Raw genomic sequence first — 13,424 nt, 5'->3', positions numbered from 1 at the left:
GTTAATTCGAGAATACTACACCAGGATAGGTCTATAGGCCTAATTTACCAACAGAGTATCAATAGCTTCTTCTTTTTTTAAATAGCCTAGCTGTGAATTGTGTGTAGCCCAATCACAAGGGGTCGGAAATCTGTCAGTGAACAGCATGTAGCCAAAACAGGCAAATCACAATATAAAAAAAAAAAAGTGGGAAACACAGGTTGGAAAGCAAATGGCTCCTGCTGAAAAGAGAAGACTCTAATCTGTCTGTAAGCTACCATAATATTTGTGCAACTTCCAAATAGGCCTAGCGAACAGTTGTCTATGGTACAAAGTAAAACAAGAGAGAGATAGGCTTTTGGCACGAGCGCATCGGCCATCACCGGCAATTGAGCTGCGCATCATTGGATGAGTCAGTGAAACTGGAACGTTTTTTAGGACTATAATTTCCTCCTTGTATTGTACAATATGTGTGTCTCCACACACCTAGGCTATTGATGGATTCAAGACGAGGTTGCTTTTATTGATCTTAGATTCTCAGTTTGTCAGTGTCAAAGTAGTAATTTCAGTCTTTTGTGTAGTAGGAAGATTCTGCAAAATTATGTAGAATTGCATTAAATGCATTTATAAAAGGCCCCCCTTAAATTCGGACTATAAACAGTCGTGGTCAAAAGTTGAGAGAATGACACAAGTATTGGTCTTCACAAAGTTCACTGCTTCAGTGTTATGAGATATTTTTGTCAGATGTTACTATGGTATACTGAAGTATAATTATCAAATCAAATCAAATCAAATTTTATTGGTCACATGCGCCGAATACAACAGGTGCAGACATTACAGTGAAATGCTTACTTACAGCCCTTAACCAACAGTGCATTTATTTTAAACAAAAAAGTAAGAATAAAACAACAACAAAAAAGTGTTGAGAAAAAAAGAGCAGAAGTAAAATAAAGTGACAGTAGGGAGGCTATATATACAATAAAATAAAGTGACAGTAGGGAGGCTATATATACAGGGGGGTACCGTTGCATAGTCAATGTGCGGGGGGCACCGACTAGTTGAGGTAGTTGAGGTAATATGTACATGTGGGTAGAGTTAAAGTGACTATGCATAAATACTTAACAGAGTAGCAGCAGCGTAAAAATGATGGGGTGGGGGGGCAGTGCAAATAGTCCGGGTAGCCATGATTAGCTGTTCAGGAGTCTTATGGCTTGGGGGTAGAAGCTGTTGAGAAGTCTTTTGGACCTAGACTTGGCACTCCGGTACCGCTTGCCGTGCGGTAGCAGAGAGAACAGTCTATGACTAGGGTGACTGGAGTCTTTGACAATTTTGAGGGCCTTCCTCTGACACCGCCTGGTATAGAGGTCCTGGATGGCAGGGAGCTTTGCCCCAGTGATGTACTGGGCCGTACGCACTACCCTCTGTAGTGCCTTGCGGTCAGAGGCCAAGCAGTTGCCATACCAGGCGGTGATGCAACCAGTCAGGATGCTCTCAATGGTGCAGCTGTAGAATTTTTTTGAGGATCTGAGGACCCATGCCAAATCTTTTTAGTCTCCTGAGGGGGAATAGGCTTTGTCGTGCCCTCTTCACGACTGTCTTGGTGTGTTTGGACCATGATAGTTCGTTGGTGATGTGGACACCAAGGAACTTGAAGCTCTCAACCTGTTCCACTACAGCCCCGTCGATGAGAATGGGGGCGTGCTCAGTCCTCTTTTTTTTCCTGTAGTCCACAATCATCTCCTTTGTCTTGGTCACGTTGAGGGAGAGGTTGTTGTCCTGGCACCACACGGCCAGATCTCTGACCTCCTCCCTATAGGCTGTCTCATCGTTGTCGGTGATCAGGCCTACCACTGTTGTGTCGTCGGCAAACTTAATGATGGTGTTGGAGTCGTGCCTGGCCATGCAGTCATGGGTGAACAGAGAGTACAGGAGGGGGACTGAGCACGCACCCTGAGGGGCCCCCGTGTTGAGGATCAGTGTGGCAGATGTGTTGTTACCTACCCTTACCACCTGGGGCGGCCCGTCAGGAAGTCCAGGATCCAGTTGCAGAGGGAGGTGTTTAGTCCCAGGATCCTTAGCTTAGTGATGAGCTTAGAGGGCACTATGGTGTTGAATGCTGAGCTGTAGTCAATGAATAGCATTCTCACGTAGGTGTTCCTCTTGTCCAGGTGGGAAAGGGCAGTGTGGAGGCGATAGAGATTGCATCATCTGTGGATCTGTTGGGGCGGTATGCAAATTGGAGTGGGTCTAGGGTTTCTGGGATTATGCTGTTGATGTGAGCCATGACCAGTCTTTCAAAGCACTTCATGGCTACAGACGTCAGTGCTACGGGTCGGTAGTCATTTAGGCAGGTTATCTTAGAGTTCTTGGGCACGGGGACTATGGTGGTCTGCTTGAAACATGTTGGTATTACAGACTCAGTCAGGGACATGTTGAAAATGTCAGTGAAGACACTTGCCAGTTGGTCAGCACATGCTCGAGTACACGTCCTGGTAATCCGTCTGGCCCTGCGGCCTTGTGAATGTTGACCTGCTTAAAAGTCTTACTCACATCGGCTACGGAGAGCGTGATCACATAGTCGTCCGGAACAGCTGGTGCTCTCATGCATGCTTCAGTGTTGCTTGCCTCGGCGAGCATAGAAGTGGTTTAGCTCGTCTGGTAGGCTTGTGTCACTGGGCAGCTCGCGGCTGTGCTTCCCTTTGTAGTCTGTAATAGTTTTCAAGCCCTGCCACATCCGACGAGCGTCAGAGCCAGTGTAGTATGATTCAATCTTAGACCTGTATTGACTCTTTGCCTGTTTGATGGTTCGTCGGAGGTCATAGCGGGATTTCTTATAAGCGTCCGGGTTAGAGTCCCGTTCCTTGAAAGCGGCAGCTCTACCCTTTAGCTCAGTGCGGATGTTTCCTGTAATCCATGGCTTCTGGTTGGGGTATGTACGTACGGTCACTGTGGGGGACGAGCATCATCGATGCACTTATTGATGAAGCCAGTGACTGATGTGGTGTACTCCTCAATGCTGTCTGAAGAATCCCCGGAACATGTTCCAGTCTGTGCTAGCAAAACAGTCCTAGTAGCTTAGCATCTGCGTCATCTGACCACTTTTTTATTAGCCGAATCACTGGTGCTTCCTGCTTCCAGTTTTTGCTTATAAGCAGGAATCAGGAGGATAGAGTTATGGTCAGATTTGCCAAATGGAGGGCGAGGGAGAGCTTTGTATGCGTCTCTGTGTGTGGAGTAAAGGTGGTCTAGAGTTTTTTCCCCTCTGGTTGCACATTTAACATGCTGGTAGAAATGAGGTAGAACGGATTTAAGTTTCCCTGCATTAAAGTCCCCGGCTACTAGGAGCGCTGCATCTGGATGAGCGTTTTCCTGTTGATTAATGGCCTTGTACAACTCATTCAGTGCAATCTTAATGCCAGCATTGGTTTGTGGTGGTAAATAGACAGCTATGAAAAATATAGATGAAAACTCTCTTGGTAAATAGTGTGGTCTACAGCTTATCATAAGATACTCTACCTCAGGCGAGCAAAACCTTGAGACTTCCTTAGTATTTGATTTTGTGCACCAGCTGTTGTTTACAAATATACACAGACCGCCGCCCCTCGTCTTACCGGAGTCTGCCGTTCTGTCCTGCCGATGTAGCGTATAGCCTGCTAGCTGAATGTTGTCATTGTTGTCGTTCAGCCACGACTCCGTGAAACATAAGATATTACAGTTTTTAATGTCCCGTTGGTAGGATAACCGTAATCTTAAATCGTCCATTTTATTCTCAAAAGCTTGAACATTGGCTAATAGGATTGATGGGAGAGGCAGTTTACTCGTTCGCCGTCGGATCCTTACAAGGCACCCGGATCTGCGTCCACGATATCTCCGTCTCTTCCTCACGCGAATGACGGGGATCTGGGCCTTGTCGGGAGTCTGTAGAATATCCTTCGCGAACGCCTCGTTGAAGAAAAAGTCTTCGTCCAATACCAGGTGAGTAATCGCTGTCCTGATATCCAGAAGCTCTCTTTGGTTATAAGAGACGATGGCAGAAACATTATGTACAAAATAAATTACAAATAACGCGGAAAAACACACATAATAGTACAATTGGTTAGAGGGCTGTAAAATTACAAGCATTCCATAAGTGTCAAAGGCTTTTATTGACAATTACATTAAGTTTATGCAAAGAGTCAATATTTGCAGTGTTGACCCTTCTTTATCAAGACCTCTGCAATCCGCCCTGGCATGCTGTCAATTAACTTCTGGGCCATATCCTAACTGATGGCAGCCCATTCTTGCATAATCAATGCTTGGAGTTTGTCAGAATTTGTGGGTTTTTGTTTGTCCACCCGCCTCTTGAGGATCGGCCACAAGTTCTCAATGGGATTAAGGTCTGGGGAGTTTCCTGGCCATGGACCCAAATTGTCGATGTTTTGTTCCCCGAGCCACTTAGTTATGACTTTTGCCTTATGGCAAGGTGCTCCATCATGCTGGAAAAGGCATTGGTCATCACCAAACTGTTCTTGGATGGTTGGGAGAAGTGTTGGTACCATTCTTTATTCATGGCTGTGTTCTTAGGCAAAATTGTGAGTGAGCCCACTCCCTTGGCTGAGAAGCAACTCCACACATGAATGGTCTCAGGATGCTTTATTGTTGGCATGACACAGGACTGATGGTAGCGCTCACCTTGTCTTCTCCGGACAAGGTGTTTTCCGGATACCCCAATCAATCGGAAAGGGGATTCATCAGAGAAAATGACTTTACCCCAGTCCTCAGCAGTCCAATCCCTGTTCCTTTTGCAGAATATCAGTCTGTCCCTGATGTTTTTCCTGGAGAGAAGTGGCTTCTTTTCTGCCCTTCTTGAAACCAGGCCATCCTCCAAAAGTCTTCGCCTCACTGTGCGTGCAGATGCACTCACATCTGCCTGCTGCCATTCCTGAGCAAGCTCTGCACTGGTGGTGCCCCGATCCCGCAGCTGAATCAACTTTAGGAGACGGTCCTGGCACTTGCTGGACTTTCTTGGGCACCCTGACGCCTTCTTCACAACAATTGAACCTCTCTCCTTGAAGTTCTTGATGATCCGATAAATGGTTGATTTAGGTGCAATCTTACTAGCAGCAATATCCTTGCCTGTGAAGCCCTTTTTGTGCAAAGCAATGATAACATCACGTGTTTCCTTGCAGGTAACCATGGCTAACAGAGGAAGAACAATGATTTCAAGCACCACCCTGCTTTGAAAGCTTCCAGTCTGTTATTCTAACTCAATCAGCATGACAGAGTGATCTCCAGCCTTGTCCTCGTCAACACTCTCACCTGTGTTAACGAGAGAATCACTGACATGATGGCAGCTGGTCCTTTTGTGGCAGGGCTGAAATGCAGTGGAAATGTTTTTTGGGGATTAAGTTCATTTTCATGGCAAAGAGGGACTTTGCAATTCATTGCAATTCATCTGATCACTCTTCATGACATTCTGGAGTATATGCAAATTGCCATCATCAAAACTGAGTCAGCAGACTTTGTGAAAATTAGTATTTGTGTCATTCTCAAAACTTTTGACCATGATTCATCTGATCACTCTTCATGACATTCTGGAGTATATGCAAATTGCCATCATCAAAACTGAGTCAGCAGACTTTGTGAAAATTAGTATTTGTGTCATTCTCAAAACTTTTGTGTCATTCTCAAAACTTCAGAAAGTATTCATACCCCTTGACTTATTCCACATTTTGTTGTGTTACAGCCTGAATTCAAAATTGATTAAATAAAAATGTTTCTCACCCATCTACACACAATACCCCATAATGCCAAAGTGAAAATATGTTTTTAGAAATGTATGCACGTTTATTGACAATGAAATACAGAAATACTCATTTACATAAATATTCACGCCCTTGAGTCAATACTTTGTAGAAGCACCTTTGGCAGTGATCACAGCTGTGAGTCTATCTGGCTAAGTCTCTAAGAGCTTTCTACACCTGGATAGTGCAACATTAGCCCATCCTTCTTTTCAAAATTATTCTGTCAAATTGGTTGTTGATCATTGCTAGTAAAAAAAGTTAATTGCTTTTACCGTTTTTTTTTTCAGTATTACTTTAGTGCCTTGTTGCAAAGAGGATGCATGTTTTGGAATATTTTTATTTTGTACAGGCTTCCATCTTTTCACTCTGTCAATGAAGTTAGTAACTACAATGTTGTTGATCCATCCTCATTTATTTCCTATCACAGCCATTAAACTCTGTAACTGTTTTAAAGTCACCATTGGCCTCATGGTGAAATCCCTGAGTGGTTTCCGTCCTCTCCGGAAAATGAGTTAGGAAGGACGCCTGAATCTTTGAAGAGACTGGGTGTATTGATACACCATCCAAAGTGTAATTAATAACTTCACAATGATCAAAGGGTATGTCTGCTTTTTTTGTTGTTGCCATCTACCAATAGGTGCCCTTCTTTGCGAAGCATTGGAGAATCTCCCTGGTCTTTGTGGCTGAATCTGTGTTTGAAATTCACTGCTCGACTGAAAGACCTTACAGATAATTGTATGTGTGGGGTACAGAGATGAGGTAGTCATTAAAAAAACATGTTAAACACTATTATTGCACACAGAGTGAGTCCATGCAATTTATTATGTGACTTGTTAAGCACAGTTTTACTCCTGAACTTATTTAGGCTTGCCATAACAAAGGGGTTAAATACTTATTGAATCAATACATTTCAGCTTTTCATTTTTAATGAGCTACCTCAATTACCTCGTACCCCTGCATATCGACTCGGTACTGGTACTCCCTGTATATAGCCATGTTACTTTTACTTGTTATTGTTATTCACTGTGTATTTATTTCTTGTGTCACTATTTCTATATAAAATAAAAAAATCTTTATCTTTAACTCTGCATTGTTGGAAAATTACCCGTCAGTAAGCATTTCATTGTTAGTCTACACCAGTTATTTACAAAGCATGCAACAAATAACTTTTTATTTTATTTGACACACACGCGCGCACACACACACGCGCGCACACACTCACACCGTTACACCCTCTCCCCTTTATTCTCTGTCACTGCTCTCTATACGCTGTTTCTCCATCTCCATCTCCACCTCACAACGTCTTCCCCTGTCCTCATTCTCCTCTGGCCTAAGGTGAAAGCTGTGGCACTTCAAAGTCCATTTCACTGGCAAAAATAGATCAAAAGACAAAAGTCCCAAAAAGAGAGATAGAGAGAAATGAATACAGAGACACAGATAAAAGAGAGAGAGCAAGACAGTAAAGTACACTCTTAGAAAAAAAGGTGTTATCTAGAACCTAACAGGGTTCTTTGGTTGTCCTCGTAGGAGAACCCTTCGAAGAACCCTTTTTGATTCCAGGTAGAACCCTTTTTGATTCCAGGTAGAACCCTTTTGGATTCCATGTAAAACCCTTTCCACTGAGGGCCTGCTACAGTGGGGAAAAAAAGTATTTAGTCAGCCACCAATTGTGCAAGTTCTCCCACTTAAAAAGATGAGAGAGGCCTGTAATTTTCATCATAGGTACACGTCAACTATGACAGACAAATTGAGGAAAAAAATTCCAGAAAATCACATTGTAGGAATTTTTATGAATTTATTTGCAAATTATGGTGGAAAATAAGTATTTGGTCACCTACAAACAAGCAAGATTTTTGGCTCTCACAGACCTGTAACTTCTTCTTTAAGAGGCTCCTCTGTCCTCCACTCGTTACCTGTATTAATGGCACCTGTTTGAACTTGTTATCAGTATAAAAGACACCTGTCCACAACCGCAAACAGTCACACACCAAACTCCACTATGGCCAAGACCAAAGAGCTGTCAAAGGACACCAGAAACAAAATTGTAGACCTGCACCAGGCTGGGAAGACTGAATCTGCAATAGGTAAGCAGCTTGGTTTGAAGAAATCAACTGTGGGAGCAATTATTAGGAAATGGAAGACATACAAGACCACTGATAATCTCCCTCGAACTGGGGCTCCACGCAAGATCTCACCCCGTGGGGTCAAAATTATCACAAGAACGGTGAGCAAAAATCCCAGAACCACACGGGGGGACCTAGTGAATGACCTGCAGAGAGCTGGGACCAAAGTAACAAAGCCGACCATCAGTAACACACTACGCCGCCAGGGACTCAAATCCTGCAGTGCCAGACGTGTCCCCCTGCTTAAGCCAGTACATGTCCAGACCCGTCTGAAGTTTGCTAGAGTGCATTTGGATGATCCAGAAGAGGATTGGGAGAATGTGATATGGTCAGATGAAACCAAAATAGAACTTTTTGGTAAAAACTCAACTCGTCGTGTTTGGAGGACAAAGAATGCTGAGTTGCATCCAAAGAACACCATACCTACTGTGACGCATGGGGGTGGAAACATCATGCTTTGGGGCTGTTTTTCTGCAAAGGAACCAGGATGACTGATCCGTGTAAAGGAAAGAATGAATGGGGCCATGTATCGTGAGATTTTGTGTGAAAACCTCCTTCCATCAGCAAGGGCATTGAAGATTAAATGTGGCTGGGTCTTTCAGCATGACAATGATCCCAAACACACCGCCCGGGCAACGAAGGAGTGGCTTCGGAAGAAGCATTTCAAGGTCCAGGAGTAGCCTAGCCAGTCTCCAGATCTCAACCCCATAGAAAATCTTTGGAGGGAGTTGAAAGTCCGTGTTGCCCAGCGACAGCCCCAAAAACATCACTGCTCTAGAGGAGATCTGCATGGAGGAATGGGCCAAAATACCAGCAACAGTGTGTGAAAACCTTGTGAAGACTTACAGAAAACGTTTGACCTGTGTCATTGCCAACAAAGGGTATATAACAAAGTATTGAGAAACTTTTGTTATTGACCAAATACTTATTTTCCACCATAATTTGCAAATAAATTCATAAAAAATCCTACAATGTGATTTTCTGGAATTTTTTTCTCATTTTGTCTGTCATAGTTGACGTGTACCTATGATGAAAATTACAGGCCTCTCTCATCTTTTTAAGTGGGAGAACTTGCACAATTGGTGGCTGACTAAATACTTTTTTTCCTCACTGTATCTATGGCCTGATATATTTACATACAAATCTTTAAAATATGATGTAACACCAACAATTCACGAACTGCAGCATCACAAATGTAGCATAAATCTGTGCTTAAAGCCCATAAAGCAATCACGACTTTCCCCTCTTGTAAAGCAAGAGAAGTTCACCTATACTTAATGGCTCCCCAAGGCTTCCAGGGAACAAGTTGACTGTTACACACAGCAAAAAGTAATATATCTCCTAGACATAGAGAATAGAGTTGACCTGAACACGCCTCTCTAGTAATAGGCCACCCTGGTGACAGAGGAATAATTGGACTGTTTACAGAAAGTTGACGGCCAGACAGGCAGTTTTATACGAGGCGGTTGGCTGACATGCATAAGATGATAAATAGGTTGTCTGGTGATAGACAGGGCGGGACAGTTGAGGAATGGAGGGATGGAGAGAGAAAAAGGTAAGAGCTGAAACAGATGGAGAGATGTCTGGAAACCATGAGGCGTGCTGTCATGCTAGGCTACATTTCTGATAGGTTGTCTTTGTTAAATCACCTTGTCACACTTACATAGAGAAGCTCACTGAGAAGAATCTCTATCTTTCAATACCATAGACAAACTATGAAGTTGAGAGATGGTAAAGAGGTGAAAAGAGTAAGAACAAACTTCATTGTACATCATTGTTTTTGAACCCTGACTCTCCCCCTTGACCAGTTTCAATCAATAACCAAGAGGAGCATCTGTGGAATCAACACCTGATGAGATTTACTGCACATAAACAGACCTGCACACAGCTCATTGTTGACAAGCTGGCAGTCAGTGTGGACCTAATGTCCATGAGATTACATTTCAACTTCAACCCGAGCCAGAAGTGGAAGTGTGGAACTCTGGATGCTGCAGAATGTTCTACCTGGCGCAGGTTGATGACCTCATCTCTCACCTGATGCTCTGTGATTGGAGGACGTCTGGGTCGGTGGCGTTGAGTAAGGCCACGAAGCTGCCCAGGGGGATGTTCTCCATCTTGGTGACCTGGAGGGGGTCGGGGAAGAAGACGGGTCCCTCGTTGACGTCCAGGATGGTGATGTGTACGGTGGCTGTAGAACTGGAGCTGTAGCCCACCTCTGGCACCAGGGGGTCCTCGTTCTCCACCTTGATCAGCAGCGTGTGGAACACTAAGCTCTCATAGTCTAGAGGCTGGAGGAGGAGAGGAGAGGAGAGGAGAGGAGAAGAGATGAGAGTGTTTATCATGTAGTTAACATGTCACTTCCATACTGAGTGTACAAAACAATCGGAATACCTTCCTAATATTGAGTTGCACCCCCTTTTGCCCTCAGAACAGCCTCAATTTGTCAGGGCATGGACTCTACAAGGTGTCGAAAGTGTTCCACAGAGATGCTGGCCCATTTTGACTCCAATGCTTCCCACAGTTGTGTCAAGTTGGCTGGATGTCCTTGATAAACATATTAAACTGTTGAGCGTGAAAAACCCAGCAGCGTTGCAGTTCTTGCCCCACTCAAACTGGTGCGCCTATCACCTACTACCATACCCCGTTCAAATGCACTTAAATATTTTATTTTGCCCATTCACCCTGAATGGCACACATACACAATCCATGTCTCAATTGTCTCAAGGCTTAAAAATCATAAGTTAACCTGTTTCTTCCCCTTCATCTACACTGATTGAAGTGGGTTTAACAAGTGACATCAGTAAGGGATCATAGCTTTCACCTGGTCAGTCTATGTCATGGAAAGGGCAAGTGTTCCTAATGTTTTGGACACTCAGTGTGTAACGGGTTGCTCTTATAGTATGTGAGTCATGTAGGTGAAAATGACACATGAGAGTAAAGGGGCAAACTGCAGTGTACTAGAGTGAAACATACGATGTTACCAAGGTTACAGATATCCTGTATTCCTGTATTCTGCATTGCTATATTGCATGACAACACACATTTATTGGAATAATGAGAGCAATAAAAACTGTGAGTGCTACAGGATCTTTACTGTGCAACCTGTATGTTCATATTTTTATTATTATATTATTCATATCTCCAGTGAATTGGCCAAATCGTGCAGTATATAATATCACCATCCAACCTGCCTGTTATAATGACACCACAAACACACCTTTATTAGCTCATCCATCATTAAGAGAGATGAGAGATATTTGAGAGAGATAATTAAGAGAGATATTTGAGAGATATGTGAGAGAGATATTTGAGAGAGATAATTGAGATAGCTTTTGGGCCCTGTGGTTACCTTGATGAGGGAAAGCATGCCCTCGTTGTTGTCGGGGTTGGTTTGGATCTCGAAGCTCTGGGTGGGGTCACCGTTGATGATGGAATAGATTGCTCGCCACGCCCCCGTCGCAGGGTCATCTCTGTCGTCCACAGTCAGGTTGACCACCACCCCAGTGGAGCCCTCGTCCACATTGGCCTGGAACTGGAGGGACAGACAGAGACAGAGGGACAAGACTGGTCAACTGGCATATAGACAGCTGGTTTCTATTCAGTGGTCTGGAACTGGAGGGACAGACAGAAACAGAGGGACAAGACTGGTCAACTGGCATATAGACAGCTGGTTTCTATTTAGTGGTCTGGACCTCGAGGGACAGAGGGACACTACTGGTCACCACATACAAGGACATCTGGCTTCCTTAGAGCTATGCAATTTTCTGTTTAAAATAAAGTTTTTGCCATCATCATCATCACCACAGTGGACCTGGCGCTGACAAGTGAGGGATAGTGTATGTTGTTTTGTTCAAGGTAGATTACCCTGTCTGAATCACGCTCCACTTGAAGTGACTTACATTTAGAAGCTATTAAAAGCATCATGTTCTCTCCCTCGCATCATTCACATCTCTCGAATGCTATTGAGTTGAACATGAACCTATTGTCAAACTCCTCTCTCTGTCCTTCATTCCCAACACTCTCCATCCCATCGCTCACACACACACACACACACACACACACACACACACACAAACGCATGCACACGCACCACACACTTACTCAAGCCCAAACACATGCACGCAAGTATGCGCACGGCTGCAAGACAATGTCTGTTTTGACAGTATTACTCAATAATTGTGCTTCTCATGTGGGTTGTGCAGGATTAAAAAGTAAGGGGAGGGAGATCCTTTTGTTTCAGCTTAATCTACACCGTCCTCAATTAAAAGAATGCTGGAACAATTTAACTCAGACTTTGATTTGAAGTACAACCCAAACTGCTCTCTCTAACACCTCACACTCTTTTTCGCTAACTTGAGAGATTGTTTCTCATACCCTCCCTGCTCTCTGTCACATTCACTCACTCTATTCATTCTATCTCTGACTTTCTCTTCACTCTGTCTCTCTGACTCTCTCTCTCTCTCTCTGATTCTCTCTCTGACTCTCTCTCTGACAGAGCTGTTCTCTGTCCCCTAGTTCCAGAGATTGTCTCCTTTCAAAGACTTCATCCAGGCCAATCTCCCAGGCTAGTTGGTGTGGATGGAGTGTTTAGTTTAGGCCTGACCAGGCCCATCTGACCAGACCCTGCTATCATCCCTGTTCAACACAGTGTGAAGGCTGTCCTCATTCAGCCCCAAGGGGATGGGGTGGGGGGTAGTGATGTTCACCTTTCTTGGGAATGATCTGACTCAGAGAGAACATGTGGCCAGGGGACACTAACACTGGCTGTCCCAAATGGCACCATATTCCCTTTATAGTGCACTACTTTTGACCAGGTCCATAGGCTGCATTTGGGACGCAGACTCTCTGTCTGTCTGTGACTGCCAGGTTAAGTAGTCTGAGGGCTGTACTGAGGCTGTCCGGGGTGAAGTAGCAGCACTAAAATATTTCATAGCGCACCTCACCTGAATTTAAAGTTAAGCCAGCAGGACTCAAGCAAACACACAAGTTTGTGTGGAAAGAAAGATATACAGACATATGCATGCAAGCACACACAAAGGAGTTCTATCCTATGACATTCCCTGTTGTTGTAGCAGCCCTTAATCAGATTCATATCAGGAATGTATTCTACTTGGCAGACACTGTTGCAGAGTGCATTGTGAAGCGGAATACTCTAGGAGCATTACTGCATCCAGCTAACAGAAATTCCCTCTCTCTCTGTCAGGACCATTATTGTATCACAACTTACAGTGTAATATTTCAGACACAGAACGCTCTGTTAAAGGAAAGTGTTGTATCCCAGATCACAGTGTATTCTGTCAGGATGGTATTATGTCATAGATTACCACTCGCTACAGGACAATAGGCAAGCAGCTTGATGAGAAGGCAACAACTGAGTTCGAACAGGTGCATTTAATACAGGTAATGAGTGGAGAACAGGAGGGCTTCTTAAAGAAAAACTAACAGGTCTGTGAGAGCCGGAATTCTTACTGGTTGGTAGGTGATCAAATACTTATGTCATGCAATAAAATGCAAATTAATAACTTAAAAATCATACAAT

General features: G+C 43.9%; 1 protein-coding gene across 1 annotated transcript in view; it reads right to left on the bottom strand.

Annotated features, from left to right (window-relative positions):
* LOC121576676 (cadherin-13-like) overlaps nt 1-13,424 on the bottom strand; it is a 670,880-nt gene that overhangs the window by 72,749 nt on the left and 584,707 nt on the right. Inside the window, exons 10-11 of the mRNA XM_041890029.2 lie at nt 11,235-11,417; nt 9,920-10,173 (exon numbers count right to left, since the gene is read on the bottom strand). Coding sequence (XP_041745963.1) covers nt 9,920-10,173; nt 11,235-11,417 — 437 coding nt within the window. The remainder of the gene's footprint in view (nt 1-9,919; nt 10,174-11,234; nt 11,418-13,424) is intronic.

The sequence above is a fragment of the Coregonus clupeaformis genome, chromosome 29, assembly GCF_020615455.1.
Source record: "Coregonus clupeaformis isolate EN_2021a chromosome 29, ASM2061545v1, whole genome shotgun sequence".
NCBI classification, from domain to species: Eukaryota; Metazoa; Chordata; class Actinopteri; order Salmoniformes; family Salmonidae; genus Coregonus; species Coregonus clupeaformis.
Note: the sequence above shows the minus strand (reverse complement) of the source record. Positions and strands in the feature narration are given on the sequence as shown.